The 24,780-nt window shown below is 33.2% G+C and overlaps 3 protein-coding genes across 3 annotated transcripts in view; all 3 read left to right on the forward strand.

Moving 5' to 3' along the window:
- The window catches only part of Qless (decaprenyl diphosphate synthase subunit 1 qless), a 50,545-nt gene extending 36,905 nt beyond the window's left edge, over positions 1 to 13,640 (forward strand). The window contains exons 4-8 of the mRNA XM_072902686.1: positions 1,850 to 1,991; positions 10,586 to 10,675; positions 11,345 to 11,476; positions 11,559 to 11,753; positions 11,844 to 13,640. Coding sequence (XP_072758787.1) covers positions 1,850 to 1,991; positions 10,586 to 10,675; positions 11,345 to 11,476; positions 11,559 to 11,753; positions 11,844 to 12,065 — 781 coding nt within the window. The 3' untranslated portion in view covers positions 12,066 to 13,640. The remainder of the gene's footprint in view (positions 1 to 1,849; positions 1,992 to 10,585; positions 10,676 to 11,344; positions 11,477 to 11,558; positions 11,754 to 11,843) is intronic.
- Positions 13,641 to 14,187: 547 nt separating this feature from the next.
- On the forward strand, positions 14,188 to 24,507 carry LOC140670966 (dnaJ homolog subfamily C member 9-like). The gene is made up of 4 exons (XM_072901904.1): positions 14,188 to 14,416; positions 14,522 to 14,836; positions 14,918 to 15,084; positions 23,841 to 24,507. The coding sequence occupies exons 1-4, from the start codon at positions 14,200 to 14,202 to the stop codon at positions 24,078 to 24,080; spliced, it is 939 nt and encodes a 312-aa protein (XP_072758005.1). The 5' UTR covers positions 14,188 to 14,199; the 3' UTR covers positions 24,081 to 24,507.
- LOC140670965 (uncharacterized) lies at positions 16,184 to 19,000 on the forward strand. Its single transcript, XM_072901901.1, has one exon. It carries the CDS (start codon positions 16,470 to 16,472, stop codon positions 18,642 to 18,644), a length of 2,175 nt encoding a protein of 724 aa, XP_072758002.1. The 5' UTR covers positions 16,184 to 16,469; the 3' UTR covers positions 18,645 to 19,000.
- Positions 24,508 to 24,780: the final 273 nt, after the last annotated feature.

The following is a 24,780-nucleotide window of genomic DNA, read 5'->3' on the forward strand; positions in this document are numbered from 1 at the left end:
AGAGTTATACATAAACGATAAGAAGCAACGCTATAATCACTGAAAAATGCAAAAGTATAATTCTCCTTCTTTTTCTTGAAAGAAAGTTTAAAATAACATTCATTTATTTATTTTTGGTTGTTAAGGAAAGATTAAAAAAACGAGTAGAAGTGTAGAAAACAACTAGTCGAGACATTACGTAATTACAAACACGAGAAAATTGCGGATAAATGTAAAACTATTAACGTATTTATACTAGAGATGTCATTCCTTTCCATTCTTACGAACAACTGGCAAGAATCTTGTTAGTCTATGCGCGCATATAATGTCAATGATTACATCAGTAATCCTTAAACCGTAAATTTTATGAGCAGTTTTTCGATTTGAAATTGCGAAGAGCAATGTCGATCTTGTTGAAAAGTTTACGATTATAAAGATTTTGCGTGAGAGAGCTAGATTTTTTTTTTTTTATTATCATTATATGCGCGCAGCACGGTGTATCTCCGCGATTATAAAAACGTAGATATATGCTCACGACGTTTAGAAAGCATTAAAAGTACTGACAAAGTGGTACGAGGTGGATCTCTATGAAAGTAGCAGCCAATACATACACAGCATACACACATATTTCCTGTGCGAGCAAACCAACTGACAATGAATGAAAAATCTCGTGAATGAGAAGTACAGTAGCGTCCATTCTAATATATATATATATTGGTAAATTGGTTTAATCCTGACTTCCCTCAGGGTTTGCCGTGTATATCAACCTTTTTTTACAACCCTACACACTTCCTATACCCCCTTTGCCTCAACTGCCATCTCCTGATGGAGGATGGCTTATCCCTCCAACTTTCAACCGCAGAGTGCGTCTTATCTGCAGTCAAAGGGACCTACTTTTTACTGCCGGTTCCGAATGGCCTAGATAGAGGGAATTTTTGTGGCAAGATACTCTTCGGTGGGTTGCCATTGCCATCCGAGAGGTGGCGATCGAATTAAATCGAAGAAAAATTTGAAATTTCTGGTCGGATTTGAACCCGAGATCTTAGGCACAGCAAGCAGACACACAACTCACTGTGCCAGAATCGCACACTATATATATATATATATATATATATATATATATATATATATATATATATTTAAATTTGGAAGAATAGATTCTATCGATTGATTGAGAAGTAATTAAGAGATCTTTAAATCAAAAGCGAATTATTTATTCGAGGTGTTTTTTAAACACATAATCATAAAGTGTGAAAATTATTAGACTGTAACAGATTATTTATCGCTTATTTCACTAAATAGGATAATCTTCGAGGCTGAAATTACACGAAGCGTAGCGTTGCAAGAGCTACGTCTCATTACGAATTTTCTATTTTGACGATGAGATAAAGATATCTTAGAATCTACGAGAGAAAACAAAGCGCGAAATTTTTAGTTTAAGTTGAGTAATTTCGACAACTTTAAATAAAAACGTAGACTTTATAGTATAGATATTTTTTCATCAGAATCCTATAATTTAGGAAGCGCTCAAAAAATCATTGCAAATCCACATAATTTTTAAACATAAAAATTAATTTACAAATTATTAGACACTAACACTTTAGATTTCCTTTATATTTTTCGTAATTATGATATTAATTAAAAAATTATGATAAGAAAGAATATATCTTTTTATCACAATATTAATATTATTATTACGAAAAGTATAAAGGAAATCTGATAATAATAATATATATATTATTTGCAATTTACGCTATATAAAATAACTAACTTTTGGTACATTTTTTCAAGAATCCCGATTATTTATAATTAAAAATACTTAACAGACTGCTGTGGTTTATTTGACATAGGCTTCTACTTCTTTTTTCAGCGTTCTCTCGCATGCGCAACGACAAGTAGCGATGATCTCCGAGATGATCCATACCTCCTCTTTATTACATGACGATGTAATCGACCAATCGAACTGCCGTCGAGGCAAACCGTCGGTTAATGTTGTCTGGAGTCAAAAGAAGGTTAGATAGATTTAATGTTACAATTTGTAAGACTTGTATCATAGATTTCTTTATTACACTGAATTAATTTATTTCAAACTTGTCATTTTATCAGATCGATATCACGCTAGAATATAAGTATTTCGTCGATTTTTTTTGAACTCTTCTCTATCCGAGAAACAAAAACTCATATATATAATTATATATAAATAATATGTCCATACGTTTTCCGTCTTTTTATATAAAAACTGCCCGATAAATATTTTTTATATTATTTTACAGAAAAGATTGAAATTTGAAGAAATGGAAAAAATTATCTATGCATAATTATACATAAAAATATCCAAAGTTATTGCAGGTTTATTTTTTTAATAGCAAAAATTACTTTTTAAATTATTCTTCCATTATTCTTTTCTTTTTTTTTTATAAACAAACAGCAAGCATATAAGAGAAAGAAAACATATTCCATGTATAATTATATACATTTAAATATATTTATATATAATTACATGTGGATTTTTTCGATTAGTAATTATTTCTTTGGCATTTTCTTCTTTTTTTTCCACTAAAATTTTATCGAGAGCGTCTCTACTACGCAATGGTACCAGCAGTGACGACGGAAACTCTCTCTTTAAAATATCGAAGAAAGAAGGAGGCTAATGCGATTCATGGTTGGGCACCAATCGCGCGCGTGCTTTCTAGATTTGGAAGCGGATTTTTGGTCTCTATTCCTGTTGCGTAGACATCGGAAAATTGGAAAAAAAAAATGTAAAACAAAATATCAATTAAGGATCGTGCGTTTTAATAAAATATAAAAATATAAGACTCTTTCGAAAGCGGCGATTCAATCGACTTGCTGAAATTACATATATTAGAAATCGACAGTTGGAACGCACGACGGTGGGCGACGCGCGACACGTGATCGAAAAATTTAACTCTCAAACGCATAGGAGTTAATGTACGCACTTTCGCAATCGGCCGGAACGACCTGAATTTCATTCGCGCTTTTCCATATACGACGACCACTTGCCGCGTTTCTAATGCTTATTAATTAGCTTTCAATCGGCGTCGTCGCGAAAATGATTGAATTGCATTCACCAGCGACGTTATACAAGCGTCTATGCAATGGCAAGTGAAACGAGGGTGTGATCAAAGACTAGGCGCTAGGTCAAGAACGCGCAAAGCACATTGACACACGCACAAGTACGCACGTGTAAACATACATATATAAAAAAGCGTCCGTTCCTTTTCTGTCTTTCATATACAAAGTGTCTCGTCAGTCGTTCATTTTTCTTCTCGGTAGAAGGTATAGATTTCGTGTGAAAAGAAGTCTCTTTATCCAGTCAAAAAATTGCACCTATTGACTTTAACACGAGAAAAATGAAAATTGATTTTTCGAAAACCAATAAAACGATATTATTATTAATATTATTATTATTATTAAATATATATATACTAGCGTTTCGCGCGGGCCTTTGCCCAATACTGACCTCTCTATTATTAGTTCTCACACAATTTATAATTCTTCAATTTTCAAAACATCTCTATATAATATTTTTCGTAAAAAATATTAGATTTCACTTAATAAGATATCCTTGATTGCTTATTTCTTCAATCTATTTATACATATATATTTTTTAATTATAGGAGGTTATGTTTTCGCGAAAAAAATGTTTTTCCAGATTTCTCTGCCAAAACTTCTTTGTCAGTGTGTTCAAAATATTTTGAAACATTGAGAAATCACATTTTTTAATAATTTTTTATATTTCAAAATTATAGAGGGGGCTATGTTTTCGACCAAAAATTTTTTTTCCAGATTTCTCTGCAAATGTGTTCAAAATGTTTTGTTTAAAATTTTTCGGGAATAGTTCCTATGTGGTTTCTTTTAAATTTTTTAATTATAGGAGGTTATGTTTTCGCGAAAAAAATGTTTATCCAGATTTCCCTGCCATTTAAAAATTTTTCGAAACATTTTGAACACATTGGCAGAGAAATCTGAAAAAACATTTTTTTTCGCGAAGACATAACCTTCTATAATTAAGAAAAGATTTTTAAATTTAAAAAATGTCATATCTCAATGTTTCGAAAAATTTTGAACACATTGGCAGAGAAATCTGGAAAAACATTTTTTTTCGCGAAAACATAACCTCCTATAATTAAAAATAAAATTTTTTTTTAATTTTCAAATTTAAAAAAAAACCGCATAGCAACCATCCCAGAATAATTTGCAACATTTTGGTACCAATTTCGTGGGAATCGGTCCACAAATGTGGAAGTAGTTCGTGGTCAGACAGACAGACAGACAGACGGACGGACGATACTTATATATATAGATATATCCACATACACAAAATAAAAGTTTATAAGATCTAAAAAAAAAATTACATTTTTCTATTAATTTATAAAAATAAGCACTTTAAAAATAGAACGTAATAAATAAAGACGTCGCATTTTCACACGAGATATTCGGAAAAGAATCAATCTATTCATATTCTTTGAAATGAGACTTTATGACTTTAATCCTCTAAAATATTAGATTAGACAGATGAATGGAAAATAAAATACAGAAAAATGTTAAACATATTAATGAATATTTCATATTATATGAATTTATATGAAAAATAATTTCACAAAATACATATTTATGATGAATAATTCTCTTTTATAAGTTTAAAAGAATACATAGTGTGCGAAATTAATAAATATTGCTTAGACAATTAAATAGTTAATTTCTGCTTACAAATAAATCTTAGAAATAAATAATAAAATTGAATAAAGTTTATTCGTTGAATTATTAAATTTGTCGATTATTAAATCGATACGCAAAGTTAAAAGAAGGTCATTGCGAGACATTGTAGACCGCGTTGTACGAAAGAGCTTGACGCTCCATTCTCTGTTTTTCCATTTCCACACATATAGTGTTACGACATTACAGTCTTACAGTCTTGGAACTTGTCACTTTAATGCATCTAACTCGATTCTCTGTTGAGACATGTGGATATCTCGATGCATATCGCGCGATAATGCACCGTTGTGAAACGCAACGACAGCTTGTAACGACACGAGAAAGACCAAGTTGTATACAAATGTTGTGTTCCTTCAGCAAAACGAGTTCTTCAGGTATTATTTAAATTTCGCATAGAACCTACAAATACGAGAAGATGTTGAATCCACTCTATGATCACGTGAGGCCAGAGTTAAGGAACGCGTAAAAAAAAAAAAAAAAAAAAAAAAAAAAAAACAACGCATTTTGCAACAATTTGAAACAAACATCGTTGAAGATATCGGTCCGAGATACATGTGAAAAGTGAGAACGAGTTAAGAAGAAGACGAGTGAAGATCAGGCAATGCAATTATTGCAATTTGCATAATTGAATCCTGAAATAGCGCGCGCGCAAACTATGAGGGAATCGCAAAAGTATGACAACCTTGACGCATGATGGAATTAGCGCCTTCCAGAGAAATGGAAAGTCCGACGAAAGTCGCGACGCTGCCGTCTTCGCCGTCGAGGATAGCGCAGCAGACATACAGTTCAACTAATGAATTGTGCAACAGTTTGCTCGTATACATATTTAACGTACTGCTAATCGAGATAACTCTTGCCGAGGTGTATACAATAATTATCTTTGAGTTACACCCATCAATAACAAGATTACATGCATAAAAAGTGTGACTCCTCGTATATAAGCTATTACAAAGTGCATAACACGAAATAACGAGAATATTGTCTGACAGTAAATAAGATGATACAACTCACATTGATAATTAGAAAAATATAATATTAAAGCGATATTTCGAATATCGTGAATAAAATAATTATATTTAATTACACATATATACATACACTTATATGTAATTAATTATATAATTATAAATATATGAGTATGTGCAATTAAATGATATGAGAATTATATACAATATTATACACTAGGCAAAAAAATTAAAGGATCACTTTCTTCCATATAAAGAAAGGCCAATTTTTCAAGTAGTTGCAACTTTCTTAAAAATGATCAAAATAAGATGAATAAAAAACGTTTCAAAGCTTGAAGTTTTAGAATCATTCAAGGAATTTCAATTCTTTCTATTCGTTACAAAACTACATTCTAAGAAAGCGACGTCCGTCGAGTGAACAATTTTTTCAAAAGTTTGTCCAAGAATTAAAAAAACATCCTGGCACGATTTCATTAATTGAGTGTTAAAGAGCAGAGTATTAGCTTTAATTTCTTTTCTTAACGAATGTTTTGTGATTTTTTTGCCCAGATATTTATTCAGGGTATATACTCAAATTCTGTAAAAATAATTCCCTGAGAATTCCAGGATCTTGTAGGTATTTTTGTTCAAAATTCCAGGTAAAATTAAAATATTTTTAGATGCAATTTTAAAATAAGCTTATTTATTTTAGCGTATTATCATTTGTTGACATAAACAAAAAACATGTATTTTAAACAATTTTATATAGACATAAACAAAAAATATATATTTTAAGCAGATTTTAAACTTAAAGTATTTTAAATTTTTATAAAAAAATTTTAAAATAAGTACTTCTTTGACATTTTTTTAAATTCCCTGAATCCTAACGAAATTCCATGAGAATTCCATGATTTATCAAGGTATAATAAAATTCCCTGAGAATATCAGGTTTTTCTCGGGAGTATACATTCTGTCATTATTGAAAATCGAACCATTGACTTTAAACTAGTGAAAAAAATGATTGTACAATAATCATTAATTCAAGTTTTTAAAATGTACAGAAAACTTAACACTTCGGCCTTTTATCTCTTTGAGTCACAGCAGGTCACCCAGAGACCCACCTTTTTTTCGTATTTTTTTATTGTTTTAACTACTTTTTTATCAACAAATATTGGATTTTTTGTTTCTACAGAGTCTCTAGAACATCAATAAGTGTAAAAAAAAATATGAACAGTCATTAATTGTTAATTGCAAAAATATCATATATAAACAAACAGTCAAAATTAGTACTTTTTTTACGAAAAAATTCATTTTCTACTAATCTATTATGACAATAAATACGGCAATTTTTTTATAATCTTAGTACACTCTAAAGTTTTTCAGAATTTTTTTAGAATTTTCCACCGTGTCGTTTTTGTTAAATCCTCCTTTTTTTGATAAAAAATATATAAAAAATAATATTTTCTGTTCTAAATTGAAAGCAACAATTGTATTCTTTTTTAAATTTTTTCTCTGAAGATTTTTTTAGATCGCAGAATCTGAATCTAAAGGAAAAAAAATTTAATTTCCAAAATTTAATATAGGGATCCAATATGACGGAAGTAAAATTTTGAAAATCTCGTCTGCCATATTGGATCCGCCATTTTGAATTTTGAAAATCTGACAACGGATTCGTAATCAGCGACCCCAAAAACCCTTATATACCAAATTTTATAAAATATTGACAATTAGAAAAATTGTCTCGTGACTCAAAGGGTTATACGAGTAACTGGAATGCATTTTATTTGTAAATGTTGAAGAGTTTTAGAAAATTTTTTCATTAACTTTCATTGATTTAAATAAAAAAAGATAAAAGTGCAATTTTTACTTGATTTTTAAGTAACAATTACTTTAAAAATGAATAATGATTGAAAAAAAAACGCTAGGAGCATTTTAAAGTGCTAACTTTTTTCCTTAAATTGCTTTTTTAATGATTACTGTACGGTTATTTTTTCACTGGTTATAAGCGTTCAAAGTTAATAGCTCGATTTTGCTTTAATAACGAATATCTCGGCGAAAAAAAATCATGGAATATTATCGTTAAAAAAAGAAATTAAAGCTAAAACTCTGTTCTTTAACACCCAATTAATGAAATCGCGCTAGAATTTTTTCTAATATGGTATTCTTGGATAAACTTTTGAAAAATTTATTCAATCGACAGACGTCGCTTTCTTACAATGTAATGTTGTAACGAATAGAAAGAATTGAAATTTATTTAAATATTCTAAAATTAGAAACTTGAAGCTTTGAAACGCTTTTTTATCGATCTTATTCCGATTATTTTGAAGGAAGTTGCAACTACTTGAAAATTGGCCTCTTTTAATATGGAAGAAAGTGGCCCTTTAATTTTTTTGCGTAGTGCAGTAATAAAAAAGTTGGGAATGTACTTTTTGTTTTTCCAGTAAATTGCATGTTTCGTGAAGAGCGAAACAGATGTTCATCCGTACGTGATGCGTGCTAAAGACACTATACTCACTCTCCATTTCTCATTTCGTTAAATCGTACAACAAATGCTTTACAACATGCAGGCGGTGGGGCCTACCTAAGTATCAAAGCCTCTCCTGAGTTGTTTCCCTGGAGAGAGATAATATTAGTCGGAATTAACGTTTCTCGCCGGTGGACCGCTACTTTCCGCGCTGATTCATGCTCGTTTAGCGAAACGTCGCTTCGGGATAATTGCAAGAAAGTACACACGCGCCGGAGCACGAGCCTCGTGTTCAGGGGAAAACCCTGCCCACAGGTGTCTTTCGGTTATATCGCGGCTAGGATGCGTGAAAATAAAGGAGACGCGTCGGCGATGCCGGATGTGAAACTCGAAATTACGAGCTGTTTGTTGAGTCACTTGAACCATTGTCGACCCATGAAATGATCTTCCTTCAATCGTTTTACCCGACCAAAACAACGTCTTTATTACGTAGAAATTTTTTTCCCTCGAGCGATTTATATGATTTCCGAATAATTAATCGAGCTCCGGTATTGATATTTTAGTTGACATAAAATTTTGAAATTTTTTTCGTAAAAATTGTAACAAGTTTGTGCTTTTAAAAGGTTATTTACTTGGTGTAAAATGAAAGTTTGAAATAACCAAGATAGAAACCGCGCACACAGTTTTATAAAGGAATTTATAAGATCAATGAATTAAATAGAAGAATAGAAAGCGGCGTAATATATGTTGATTTTAGAATTCGATGTATGAGGGAATTTAGAAATCAACATGTATGACACACAATAGACCGCGGTCATTAAGAGTCGTCGAGGTGTTGCGGTTTCGATGGCGTCGCTCGTTATAGACGATGTGTTCATCAACAATTTCCAACAGGATTTAACGATCACAAGACCGAGGTACCGAAACTGCGAATACGCATGTCGATCTGTATATTCCTGACAAAACTCCCCAGGTAGCATATGTTTGTTTTATAACCGTTTTCTAAACGTTATCCAATATTTTTTAACCGTCAAGCACCAATAAGAAACGTTTCAACAGAAACATTTTCAAAATCATGGTTTAAGAAACGTATTCTTTACGTTTCTATAAATAGAACAAAAATTAATTTTTTAATTCAAAATTATATATATACACATTATTAAGACTGTACTTATTAAGACGATCTCCAGAAAATAGCACAGAAAATTAAAAGATGACGAAAAGATGTCTTTTTTAAGTTATCTTTCTGACAAGGCTAAAAGATGTCTAAAAAAATATCTTTCTATTTACAAAAAAAAGTCATTTTTTAAAAGATGTCTTCTAAAAGTCATAATTAATTTTAGTCGACGAAAAGATGTCTTTTTGATCATCTTTTCGACAAGACAAAAAAGATCTATTTTATAATATACGTGTTCCTTTGTTTGCCGCTGCGTGGCGTGTTTAGACTTAAATAACTCGTAATCAAGTTTTCAAAACATGTATATAAAGCCTAAAAGAACAGGTACTAAAAGTATAATTTAAATTATGTCTTTTTTGTCAGTTTTGTCAGACTTTTGATGTAATCTCGACAAGAGATTCAAAACATGATGAAAATAGATGGATTATATTCATATATGCATTATTTTATTGAATCTGTGAATAAACAAATTTTTCATAAATAAAGGAAAAGAATCGTATTTTGACAGTTTCTTAAACGTTTTTTTTTTTTTTTTGTTAGAAAATGACGTTTTTTAAATTGATATTTTAACCAATCAGAAACGTTTTCAAAAGCCGGTTCTAAAACGTTTCGCAGAAACATTTGTGAAACGTTTTTGAAACGAATATGTGCTGCTTGAGTCACGTGTTATCGTTCGCTCCATTATGATAGCAAGTTGCCAACATTACGTCCATTTAATTATCTCAATCATTTTTTATCGCGTGCATCTCTTACTATTTGCTAAAATTAAATGAGTACATTTAATGTGGTACAAGAACTTCTACAAGGAAAGTTGCAATTAAAACGAAAAAGGATCAGGACTAAACGAGTCGCATCGGACTTGAAGATATAATATGTATAAAGCCTCATTCTGAGAGCTGTTTAGCTTCTGCGTTTGAAGAACGTTTAGTGAAAGGAAATGGTCTAGATTATAATCACGTCTTTGTTAATGTAATAAACGACCTCGCAAAGTGTTGAATCCAAGTTCCGCGTCACGCTTCATATCTGCTCTACTTATACATCGACAAGAAATATATGTTTATAATAATGACATATGAAATTGAGGATAATATTATTGGAAAGATTGCTACACGAGAGATATTATTATAAATATTAATATAAAAGTGTGTTTAAATGAAAATGAGACATACCTTTATGGTTTCTGGATGTCCGATATAATAATTGCGAAACAAGAATCTACTTTATGCCATTAATAAAAAACTAATCGATCTTTAATAAAAACTCACTCGATCGTTTTGCTGTCAGGTTGCCATGGCGGGGGATTACATCTTGGCAGTTGCCTGTCGGATGCTTTCCAAACTCCAAAATGACGATGTGAGCATCACTATCAGTCAGGTAAATTATTTCATTACACTTTCAAGTTAATTCTTCTCTTTCGCCTATCGATGACTCTTCCACTTATATTGAAAATCTCGTATAAATTATTATTCTATAAATTAATTTTTTTCCTATCGTCTTATCAATGTGATAAATTTTTAATCTATAAACTAAAATTGGCTTATAAATTCATATATATATATATATATATATATATATATATATATATAATTTATAAATCATATTAAACTAAAAAAAGAAAAAAAAATAAATATATATTCATTAAATTTTTTATATACATATATACACCTAATATAATTTCCACAAACATAGATAATATATTGAAGAATTCTTAATTTATAATCCATCTTTGGCTGATATATATCACAAGTCTTACAGAAAGAGAGCATTTCCGATAAATAAAACTTTTAAGGCGCGCGCAAATGTCAAATCTCACGCACTTTGGCTAATTTTAAATTATTCAAAGGAAAATAGTTAATCATATAATCTAACATTTAAAATTCACAACTTGCAAATTTTTTGTATGATATTTTTAATATATTATTATCTTCCCTTCCTTTTCACTTTCTCAAATAGAGGATGCGAGTCACATATTAAAATTATATAATCAAGATGAAATAGCTATTGCAAAACGCAGCTTCTAAAGCAGATTACATTACTTCGTAGATAGTGACTGACTTGGTGCAAGGAGAATTTATGCAGCTCGGCTCGAAAGAAACGGAAAACGAGAGGTTCGCGCATTACCTCACAAAGACTTATCGAAAAACGGCGAGTTTAATCGCCAATTGCTCTAAAGCGGTAAGCCTGTATTATTATGAGATCGCACGCAAAGTGAGTTGCCGTTTACGTAAATGGTTTTGAATTAACGATGTGATTTCAGGTCGCCTTACTTGCCGATGTCGACGATCATATGGTGGAAATGGCCTTCCAGTACGGCAGGAACGTTGGCCTGGCGTTTCAGTTGGTGGATGATCTTCTGGACTTTGTTGCTTCCTCGGAGGCTTTGGGCAAACCCACGGCCGCTGATCTCAAGCTTGGATTAGCGACAGCCCCGGTGCTCTTCGCTTGCGAGCGGGTCAGTAAATCTCAAGTGTACTATTGATAGAGACTTTGATTAACGTCAGAATTTTAATCGGTTGCCCTTCGATTATTTGGACTGTTGCAGTACCCTGAATTAAACGCGATGATTATGCGCCGTTTCCAAGAGCACGGCGACGTCGAGAAGGCTTTTGAATTGGTGCACAAGTCCAACGGTCTTGAACAGACAAGATTCTTGGCGAAGAAACACTGCGCGGAAGCCAACAAGATCGTACAATCTTTCGCTAAGAGCCCTTATCAAAAAGCTCTCATCATTATGGCTAAATTGGTTATCAATCGTATAAATTAGCATCGCCAAGAATAAAAAATTGGACTTATTGTTAAAACAAGGAGGACGGGGGGGGGGGGAATCAATTTTATAATTATTTATACAGTTGTGGTGGGAGATAGAGTGGCTAGAGAGCTAATTTTTATCTCGAGTTTTATAAATCGAATACACACACGGGGACCGCATCGAACAAGGTTTTTCTTATTCAATATTATACCACTAGCCGGAATTATATAATTATATATATATATATATTATATATAATTATATATTATATATGTTATTATAAAATAGTTTATGCGTGACGTTACCGTGAGAATTTCCGTAAATATTATAAATGGTTAATAAATAAGAGGAAACTAGTTTTATATCGTTGGTAATTCGTGGTGGTGTAACATTGATGCGCGGTTGATAGCGACAATGCGTGGGTATCATCGCATTGCCGTCCCTAAGTTCATACCTCATCCAAGAAAGAAAAACGGAAGGGTAGGGGGAGAGGCGTCCCACGCCGCACATTACGCAATCACTAAAGTGCTTCTGTCTTTTTCAGAGGACTTTATTGACGCGCGGATTTAAGTTGTCTGGAAAAATGCAGAAAGTGTATTTCATAACAAAGTGCCTAGGCATACAACGTTCGTTTAATCTAAGAGGAAGGAAAATACGGTTTACCTGATTTTATGACTCGCATTAGCCGATCATAATATAATGTAAATAAAATTTAGATCTTAATGATAATGAATTAGCGTTGATAATCCTTTTCTATTGAGCTTCTTTTATGCATGGATTTTTCATTAACCAGCATACCACGATTATGTCTGGCTCTCGAAAAAAAAATGATAATGCGCAAAATTAAATTGCCCTATCTCAAAAAGCTAAGGAAAATTCTTGTATTAAAATACACGAGAAAAATCGCTTGCATCAAAGGAGACTTAATAACAATTTATTGTAACACACTACGTATAGAGTCGTGCGAAAACAAATTAAAAATTTAAAAAACATGTAACAATAGCAAACGTACAGAATTAACATTACAATAAGTTATTTTTGGTCCATATCATGATTAGATTCTCGGCGAGCATGTATTTTTGATACAGTCAAACATACAACTTTTTCGGTGCAAAGAATAAAGTTATAAAACTAAATAATAAGGGGGATGCCAATACTAATTTTCATTGATAGCTCAATTTAAAATTTTGCTGAAAATGATGCGAAGAATATTTGCCAAAGAAGACAAGTCAGTCTTTCATTTCTCTCGCAAGTCGTGTTTAGCAAAAACTAGTTTTGGTTTGCCGTAATTAATAAAATATATCTGCCTCTTTATATAAGTTAGAATGCATCGCAATTCACAGATGATTTGTCGCGATGTAAACAAATTAAAGTTTTATTTATGTTGAAATATTTTGATGATAAAAAACAGAATCACTTTTGTCAGATTTTGCTAAATAAGTGAAACCGCTCAAAATAAATCAATTATTACTGCATATATGTAAGTAATATAAATGTTTCTAATGTACAATAATTTATATTTATGAGAAGCATTAATGTATATATATATAATTGTCGTATTGTTACATAATAAATCTAACTGACCAACAAGCACATGTATAAATTATGATCAAATGTAGATTATTTATTATATATAGTATGTAAGCGCAATGAACAAACAAGGAAAAAAGTCGATCTTTATCATTTTTTGTAATACCAATTAAAAGTTGTTTAAATTTTGTCAATAATACGCAGGAAAGTTTTTCAACATATATACTTTTGCATTCAAATCAATATAAGAAAAATGTAACGAAATATTTTTAGCTATTGAAATTATATAATAATATAATTATATATGTATATATGTATATTGATATGTTATATTATATATATTAATATTATATATATGTTAATAATATAATATATTATATAATATGTAGAATAACATTTCAAATCTTTTAAAGTAATTTATTTCTACATCTTGGATTATTAATCTACACACAAGATTTTCGGTATATTTTATTTTTTATTTTAAAAGTAAAAAAGTTTAACGGGTGTGCAAAATGATAATAATCTTTGATTGCAAGTGCGAGACGGATATCAAATGTAGATAATGTAGGTAACTGTACTTTCGTTTCTTCATTACCGACGTTTGCGACGTCACGTATAGATGTCGCTTTCGACAAAGTGTTTGCGTGCGTTTGATGCGACGCGCGAAAAGTCAGTCGCGTCGTCCTTTCGTTTGTCGGTGAAAACAAAAATTTCCAGTAATCTCCATCGCAGATCCGCCGGCATGGCAAGTTTATTGGACTTGTGCGAGCGATATTTCGGCGCCCGTAATTTTTATGACGTCTTGAAGATACCAAAAAGCGCTAACGACAAGCAGGGTAAGCGAACGTTTGTCCTAACCTCTTTGGTCTGGATTTAGGCTCTGAATGTTTTTCTCTCTCACTCTTTATAACAACAATGTTCGTTATTTCTTGTCGCATCAGTGAAGAAGGCTTATCACAAACTGTCGTTACTCGTACATCCGGATCGGGTCGAGGAAAGTATCAAGGCCGAAGCGACGGAGAAATTCAAAGTTCTAGGTAGAATACATTCCATTCTTAGCGATAATGAGAAACGCAAAATTTACGATGAATCCGGACAATACGACGAGGAAAGCGAAGAGGTCGTCATGCGCAATTGGGCAGACTATTGGAGATCCTTATTCAAAGAAATCACTGTCGAAGATATCAACAATTATGAGAAGACTTACAAGGGATCCGACACAGAGATCAAGGATCTTAAAAGAGCATATATAGACAGTAAGTTGTTATAATATTCACATTAATGCATATTGTATCTTAATTATATTATTATATTCATATTTATATAATTTATTTTAGGCAAGGGAGATATGGATTACATTTTGGAAGCTGTTCCGTTTACAAATTGCGACGAAGAACCAAGACTGCACGCTATAATTGAAGACCTGATAAAGAATGGTGATGTCCCAGAATACAAAGCTTTCACTAATGAAAATGATAAGAAAAAGCAGCGCAGAAAAAGAAAGGTAAGATATCAATTAATTTGCTCAAAAAAGATATTAAGAGAAAGTTACTTATGGAAAATTATAAAAATCATATCTGTATACATCTCGTTTTGTGTGTTCTATTTTTGATTAAATTATTTCATATTTCACATATTACAATAAAGTTTTATAAATATTTAATTGACACTCGCGATAAGAAGCAAACGGTAAATTAAAATGTAAATATAAATGCATAGATGTTTATGAAAAGTGTTACGATAATCCTGTAACAAGAATGTCCTGTTTTTATAATCGACTTAGCATCTTCAATTATTTGAGAGTAGATTGAGAAAAGAAACATTGGTAAAATTAAAAGGTATAATATAGCATCTCAGAAACAAATAGTCTAGTATAATAATCTTATTGTAAAATATGATTATTTATTATACTTTATCAATTATAGAAAGAGTCAAAAAAATTTTTTAAAGTAATTGGTCATTTACATAGGCGCCGACTTCGGGGAGGAGGGGGCAGTGCCCCCCCCCCCCAATAATTTTGACCTTTCTGTTAATGTACATTTTCTTTCTTGTTTTTGTCCCCCTAAATACTATAAAGACTTAAGAAAAAAAAGATTATTTAAAATGTTTGACTCTTGCCCCCCCCCCCCTCCAATATTTTTCCCAAGTCGGCGCCTCTAGTCATTTATTTTGCTTATTAATTTGTTTATTAAATACAATTATTGAGTCAGAAATAGGAATTTATTATCTATTAGATATAGAAATATGATGGCAATTACCAATTTAATTTTTTTGAAATATCACGTATTTATAAATTTATTAAAGCATTTTAAGAATAACAAATGTTTTTCAAAACATATATTGTTATGTAAGAAACATCAAATTACCGCAGCAGAATGTCATCGCGCAAATTTTTTCTCACGTTTACACACTACTTATGTATCGATCTCTAGTCACGATCGATCGCAATAGAATTGTAGCGCGAATTTTAAATTTTTAGCACTACCTTCATTATTGCTAAATGTCACTTCAATGATCTTTTAACGCCCCGCCACGCTATTTTCAAGCTTCTCTATTTTTACCGATAGACTGTACAGAGCTTGATGGGTGGAAGGTAGTAGGAGAAATAGCGGTATTCTAGGAGGGGAAGGTCTAGTAAATAAGTAACCTACGAATATGAGAACTGCTTCAGTCCGCGTTACAATTAGTTCGGCCGTTAATCGCTAAATACGGACGAAATCCCTCTCGCGATGACCGGCGCACATTTTTCACTCAAATATCGAAATTAATGCATCAAAAGACGCACAGTCTTGTTTTTTTTTTTTTTTTTTTTTTTTGTTTTTTTGTTTGGCCAGGTGAAAGAACAAATTGTATCGTTCTCTCTTGTAATATATTCTATACACTCGAACAATGAAGAATAGTGTCGGAATTGTAGCGTTAATCGCTCTGTTGATTGCTATTACGTTTGTCGGCAATGTTGCTGCATCGTGCAAAGAGGTCGCGAACGAGGAGATGCTGGAGTACTTTTGCGAAGGTGGCCAGCCCAGCGATTTGACAACCGTACCTGACACGACTGAGAAACTACGCATCACCAATATGCCGCTTGGTAGAATAACTGCCGACACGTTCTCGAGGTTTGGCGGGAATCTCTGGGTGTTGAGTTGCTCGCAGTGCGAGATAACTGACATCGACGAGGACGCCTTCCGACAACTCGTTAATCTTCAGCAACTCGGCTTAACCAACAATCATCTGACCACTGTGAAGGCATCGTGGCTGGAGGGTCTCAATTATCTGACGTACCTTGATCTCAATTACAACAATATACGCGATATCGAAGACGATGTCTATAGGAATTTACCGAGTCTTGTGGACTTTCGAATCTCGGGAAATCAACTGCGCTGTCTGAATCTCAATGAAATGTCGCATCTGAAGGAATTGAAGCGCATGTTTCTCAGTGAGAATTCCGACTTTGCTTGCCCGCACGCTGTGAGTAGATTTCTTGAGAATCAAGGCGTCGCTTTCGAGCCAGATCCCGAATGGAGAAGACTCGCCAGCGACACGATCGTCCCGTCAAGCTACGCTCAGGAAGATCGTAGAATCTTGGATTCTAACAAGAGACCGGAAGTAGCCCATATACCTTCTAGGACTTTTCATCCGAATCACCGTCACGATGCGGAACATCGTCATCGTCACAGAAGACCAACTACCACTGTGCGACCGACAACGTCGAAGCATCAAAACGAAATACCGCGAGTGGAACCAAAATATTCGCCTACAAGAACAGAGCCGTATTCATCCCCGCAGCTAATGATACTTTACCCACTCTCGACGCCAGAAACACTGCCAACCCCGTCAGCGGAATGGAGACCTTTGGAAGATATCAAGGTGACAGAAACCACCGCCGACCATGGATTATCACGAATACCAACGGGACGTGCCTCGATGTATCCGCAGCACGTTGCGACATATGAAACGACGCCTTATCCGAAAGATTCCCTCTTGGAGAGATTGCAAGTATCGGCTGTAGGATTCTCCGCAGAGGATGATGACGAAACAACAGTGGGATCTGATAGATCACCTCAAGCGGGAAACACCTTAACGTATCCACTATACGTTGCAACGTCTAACGATCGGGAAAGAACGCCTCACGGATCCATTCAAATGACGCATCACAGCGATTCCGACATGGTTACTGTCGACTCTTGGTCCACCGACCGCTCGAACAACCATCCGCACTGGACGCATCACGAATCCTACCCTACTCCTACCGAGAGCAACGATAACAAGTCACCGCCGTTGTGGTCCACAAACACCCCGGATCTTTGGGGCAGGCTGGATTACGCAGAAGTACACGATCCCCATAAAATGATCGTCGACGAATCATCGAACACACATCCGCACTGGACGCATCACGAATCCTACCCTACTCCTACCGAGAGCAACGATAACAAGCCACCGCCGTTGTGGTCCACAAACACCCCGGGTCTTTGGGGCAGGCTGGATTACGCAGGAGTACACGATCCCCATAAAATGATCGTCGACGAATCATCGAACACACATCCGCACTGGACGCATCACGAATCCTACCCTACTCCTACCGAGAGCAACGATAACAAGTCACCGCCGTTGTGGTCCACAAACACCCCGGGTCTTTGGGGCAGGCTGGATTACGCAGGAGTACACGATCCCCGTAAAATGATCGTCGACGAATCATCGAACACTAAGACTGTTCCAATTGCCACCGATCCTGTTGACCAAGCAGGAGGTCGATCGGAGACTACGACCATCATGCCCAATGTGCATTACGTCAGACCTTCGATATCCTCGTCTCCAGAATTGATGTACTCACCTGCGAATGCGGGCGAGTTCTATCGAGCTCCGTATTATGAAACAACAGTGACCATGCACACGCCGTTACTGGATTATCGAGATACGGTGACTGTAAACGATGACGATGAGCTCACGACGACGGACCAGCCGCTCGAATGTCGGAATAGAAATTCAGCAAATTCCTCGAGTATCGCTGTATTAGCGATGTCTGTTATAATCACCATCTTTGGACACGTCATCGCGGAGGGATTTTAAGTCTCGTGCGCGCCCCTCTTGCCTCCAACCGGATCGAATCGAAACGAATTATCACGTGAAATAAATTCCGAATAATTAGATATACCGCGCTAGAGAATCAGAGTAACATTTTGACGATTTACAACACTTTATATAATACATTCAAACGTCGCGTTGTGCTACGAACCTGAGCGCGCATTTATATATATTTAGCGTTAGAGTTCTTGCCCCACCCCAAATATAGCTATCGAGTACCTGCTTAAGGAAGCTTCATAGAATTATTAACCAAATGCAGTTTTATTATTAAAAACGTAGCTGAGACATCTCTGAAATGAAACTTATATTCTGGAAACGGCGGTGCCAGCTGAACCTCATGTGTAGGTATCGTGTAATCGAGGAATACAAAAGCTCTCATGTTTTTCAGATTTTTTTTTTTTTTTTTCAATAGAGTTAATCTTATACCGATTATTTTTGTGCAACTATTTATTACTATACAAAGTTTATTTTTTGTCAATTATAAAATAGACTCTTTAGAAAAATGGGATTTTTTTTTTTTTATTTATAGCAAGTTGATGGTACATTCTTAATCTAGTATAATTAAACACTCAAAAAATTTTCTAGGTATAAAAAATTAACTGAAACAGATAATTTATTAGCAAATACTATGATACTGCATATATTTTGCACTTAATCAATTTAAATGACAGAATATTATTTATATCTGTACTATTATTAGTGTAATTTAGACAGAAAATTTTTCCGTGATGCCTATCTTTAAAGCCTATTGTCAAGGACAATTATATTTGTCATTAATATTTGCCAATAGGATCTAAATTTTCTAGAGATATTGCTAGAATATTGCTGCTGCTATAAATTCTATACGTGACAAACAATATTCTAATAGATACAAAAAGTAGCGATAAATTTTAATTGAGACATCTAGAAATCTATCTACATTAGCAAAATATTTTTTCGAGTAAAATATATCAGTTTTCATGTAAAACTGTGGACTAAAAAATTAACTTTTGGTATTTTTAAAATTACAGTGTATACTCCCGGGTAAAACCTGGTATTTTCAGGGAATTTTATTATACCTTGAAAAATCATGGAATTCTCATGGAATTTCGTTAGGATTCAGGGAATTTTAAAAAATCTCAAAGAAGTACTTATTCTAAAATTTTTTAATAATAATTTATATAAAATATTTTAAGTTTAAAATCTGCTTAAAATATATATTTTTTGTTTATGTCTATATAAAATTGTTTAAAATACATGTTTTTTGTTTATGTCAAGAAATGATAATACGCTAAAATAAATAAGCTTATTTTGAAATTGCATCTAAAAATATTTTAATTTTACCTGGAATTTTGAACAAAAATACCTGGAAGATCTTGGAATTCTCAAGGAATTTTTTTTACAGAATTTGAGTATACACCCTGAATTAACATTTAATTTTAATTTACTAACTTTAGACAATTCATCTAAATATTTATTGACATGAAGACTTTTTAATTTGATATAGTTAGCTTTCAGATTTGACAAAATGGAAAGTTTTTCCTTGCACAGCTTGAGATACGAAATTGTCAAACCTTTATTTGTAATACCTACATTATTATGTCTGACAATGAGAAGATGAAAGGAAATTGCTTGATCTTATCGATTAAACTAAACTTAGCGAATCTTTGATCCACAACTTTATTTTCTCGGAATTAACTCGAGACGCGATAAACGACTGAATATCCGAAATGTCCGCCAAGTAGGGAAGCCAATAGTGTGTCGGATCACGATTTTAATTGCGATCAATTAACGGCCAGACTCATCTCGCTGTGGTAATGAAATAATTACTAATGTCATCGTCCAATCGCGCGGTCGCGGGTTATTACATAACGACCTTGTTACGACGACGCTAGGCTCGACATTGTACACGTTAAATATACACTCGAAGACGTTCACACTGACTTTGCAGTCAAGTTCGCGCGACGCAGCTTCTTCCGTCATTTCTCATGCAACAGGTGCATCTCGGCAGCATCAGGTCTCTCTCCGCGACGGAGATCATCGCGAGAGTTAGCCTTGAATAACCATTGAAAGCGTCCGTTATAATGAACAGCGACGTTTTATCTTCGTTTCTCATCATCGAGTGCAGTCTACACACATGTTTCTCTGAGAGTGCCGCTTAGTCAATTCTCCATGAGATTCCATACCGATGACATGATGAGCGTGTTTAATACAACTTCGCGCCATCCGTGTCACGTTCGTCGATGCTCGTCAATTATTAAATGCGATTTCCTTAGGTTCGTGACGCGATTCCGATCAATATAGACCCTCAACTATATCGCAAGGTCGCGAAAAACGTTTTCGCCTTCAACTTGCCTCAGATATGTATGTGTGTGTGTGTGTGTGTGTGTGTGTGTGTGTGTCGACTTCTCTCTCTCTCTCGATGATACTTGGCGCGACATTTTATCTCAAAATACTTGCGCGAGACAACACGCTTTTCCTGTCTCTTCTCTCTTATTTACATTTGGGTAATAGTTATTTAAATGTAATCTCAAGATTGCTGTAATTCGGGAGATGAGTCATTAGATATTAAAATAGAAGGAAATGACATTTATCCAAAAAAGAGAGAGAGAGAGAGAGAGAAGGAAATAAGATTATATATTAAAAATCACATATAATAATAAAAATGTATTACTCTCGTTATTAATAATTAATATATACATTTCACTTTCTAGACATGTAGCTGATTAAGGATGTTTAGCACCTACAATCGGAGCAAAAAGTAATCGAAATTGACAAACATATACTTTTCTCATATATCTTAATATATGATTATTATAAAGATTGCATAAAATCTTATTATTTATTCATAGCTAGAATGTAGAAATGAATTTTCGAACTTTTGTTGCTTTTTTTCGGAGAATTATCGTGTTTCTTAAATTATAATGAGAAACTTTTATCATTGACGGTACCTCGATTTCAACATTACAGCACAAAATTTGAATTATAAAAATAAAAGAAGTTACTCGTACAGAGTAACTTTCTTTAATTTAAAATGTCAGAATAAAAATTATAATAGTGAATAATGACAAAATATAGAAGATTTTTAACTATTTCTTTGATAAATTTAATAATTTGTCATTTCTCCGAGAAGAAAGAAATGTGGCAACATGGTAATTTTTCATAAATTGGTCAAATTGCAAATTGACATATGAGGCCTAGTCGCTTCTCGCTTACACGTTTGTATGTAGAGGTTTCAGATGAAAAGATAGATTATTTAAAATGTCAAAAGAAGGCTCAGCTGAATGCTTTGTTGCCACGTTTTCACAATAAATAATATGTCATCTCGGATGATAGGACAAAATTGAGAAAATTATATTCAATATCTTTTGAACTAGTCAGTACTTGACCAAAATTTTGTGATCAAATATTTCTTCTATATTTAAACTACACTTTTGCAAATTTTGAATAAATTCCTATTATTATTTCTATCTATTTTAGCTCTTAAATCAACACGATCACAGGTTTTTTATAAGATAGAAAATCTGTAATCGTATCAATTTAAGGGCTAAAAAGGACAGAAATAATTATATTTATACTTATTTATATAAATAATTATATTTATAATTATATTAATACTTTTACTTATAATTGGATGCACAAAATAATTATATTTATAATAATATCGACGGGTAAATTCATTGCAAATTAAAATCCTTATAACTTTTGATTGCTTCAGTGAATCAGCTGCAGGTTTTTTTATAAGTTTCTGAACATGTATCGGAACAATCTGTGCAAATTTTATTAAATTCCTATATTTTTAAAAATAGGTACTAAACATCCTTAAGTAAATTTGATTTAATATATAAAGATCTCTCTGTTTGTCTTTTGATTAATTTAATTTTTCGTTTGTAAATACCGGTAAATTTGCCTCATCCCGTGACTCGATGCAGTTAGAATTTCGCGAAGCGTTGTGCAATGCACTGACATTAGGCAGCCAGTTAGACATACTTGCCAAAAATTATAAATAACGGAATTTCTTTAGCAACGAATTATGGAGTAGGTCACGCGTGATATGATGAAGCATCATCGACGCTTGTGCGCTGCCGACAAGGCTATCTACAGAATGTCTACGGAAAATTGCAAGGACGTTACGCAAACTAAATTCTATAGAGAAAAGAGACTCAAAAGTCCCCCTAGACTCCGACATATCTGTAGTAATTACGAGACAGAGGGAGAGGAGAGCCACACTTTATCAGACCTGATACGAACTTGACTTGCTTAGTTAATTTATTTATCGGAAGCTCGTAATTTATGCATTCGGCACTCATATGCCGAATCAACTTGTACCGAGAATTCTCAAGTTTAAAAGTTGTTCTCTTATGATTCTTTTATAGCAATGTATTATATTGAAATATATATATTTTTTTTTTTTTTTTTTTTTTTTTTTTTATAATACATTATCTTACATATAGGTTTCTAAAAAGCTCTTTCTCTCTTTCTGTGTTATAATTTTACGAAATATTTGTGGGTATAAAAATTTTCATTTTAATCTTTTAGCACAGAGAGCTTAGAGGCCAAAAATAAAATAGTATTAATCGCGGTTTGATGACTACATATTTTTTCTCTTAATATTACAATGTAAATTTTTCAGACTAAAAGCGTAATGTCATTTTTCATCCTACTATTCCAATCGAACGTCCTGAGATAGAAGGGAAAATGCGAATATTATTTTGAATAAAGCAACCTCTTGTTAGAGCAGACTGCTAATGTAAATGTTATTATAGACTGTTGATAGTTATACACTGACACTATTTTCTAAGGTTTATTCAAATCGTACTTATATTCAATGCATATCCGACTGCTTCGGCCATTAATAAAATCGATGACCCTCCTTTATTTAACCTTTGCAAGAAAAACGTGCTTCTCTCCACTTGAGCATGCATCTTGCATGCGCCTAATGCTCTTGACGCAGATTTCGGAAATAGAATAATACGTAGATCGCGTTTTCGCTCTTATTACGCGAGCAGACTGTAAACAATCTCGTTAACAAGCACACTCTTGTGCTTCAAGCATTATCTAGTCTTAAAATCTATTCCCCTTTCTGCCGCCACGAGTCTGGATCGAATTATCAATTTAGATTAAACGTACTCTTTAGTCGAACAGTATAAACAGCCATTCGCTCTCGACGTTAATTGATTTGATTGACTTGTCTGATTGCAGTGGGCAAAGGAAGCAGCGGAAGCTGAGCGTCTGGAGAAGATGCTGAAGATTGAAAACGAAGAAAATGCAGCCGCGAACGATCTCGCGCTAGTGATTCAAAATCGTAACAAGGCTCGCGCCAGTCAATCGGACAGTTTCTTCGACTCGTTGATTGAGAAATACGCGAAAAACGCTGAAAACTCGACGAGAAAGAAGGCTACGACACCAAATACCACGAAGAAAACTAAAAAGAAGGCATAGAGATAAATTAGCGTCTCGAACCCTGTCTCTCTTGGACTCTATTTTCAAAAAAAAAGTCTCAATTTCTTATAATTTAAATCGCAAAGCACGGATTTGCTAAATTTCTGTACAATTGACAGTTGTGTTCAATTTTTTTAAGCATAAGTCTGTTAAGACTTTTGAAAAAATGCCAGTAAACTAAACAGACTAATCTGCTTGGTTTAATGTCGTTGCGTCAATTAACCGCGCGTTATCTACGTCATAAATTAAATTATTGTATTGAATAAAAATATATATATTCTTTTTTTAAATGTGCACAACGGTGTAGATACAAAATTGTTACTTGTATACTTTATATATATATATAGCAACGAGAAAATACTTGTAATTAATTTAGAATCTTGTAACATGTATGAAACAGAAATAGAAAATCTCCTTTTTAATATAATATATCTATATCTTTCTCTTTGTAACTTCTTTAACATATCTTCTAGTTTTTTTATAAGAACAAAAACGAAGAAATAAATAAATTATATTACTTTAACAGTAGGTCTCTACATAGATCCATTAGAATGAAATAAATAAAAATTGCTACAAGCACATCATAATATTTATTTATTGTTATAAAAGAAATGGGGGAGGGAGTTTAAAAAAATACATTAAAAATTATTTTTCCATTACAGATGAAATTTGTAATACGATTACCATTACATTTTTCGAA

The sequence above is a fragment of the Anoplolepis gracilipes genome, chromosome 11 (genome assembly GCF_047496725.1).
Source record: "Anoplolepis gracilipes chromosome 11, ASM4749672v1, whole genome shotgun sequence".
NCBI lineage: Eukaryota > Metazoa > Arthropoda > Insecta > Hymenoptera > Formicidae > Anoplolepis > Anoplolepis gracilipes.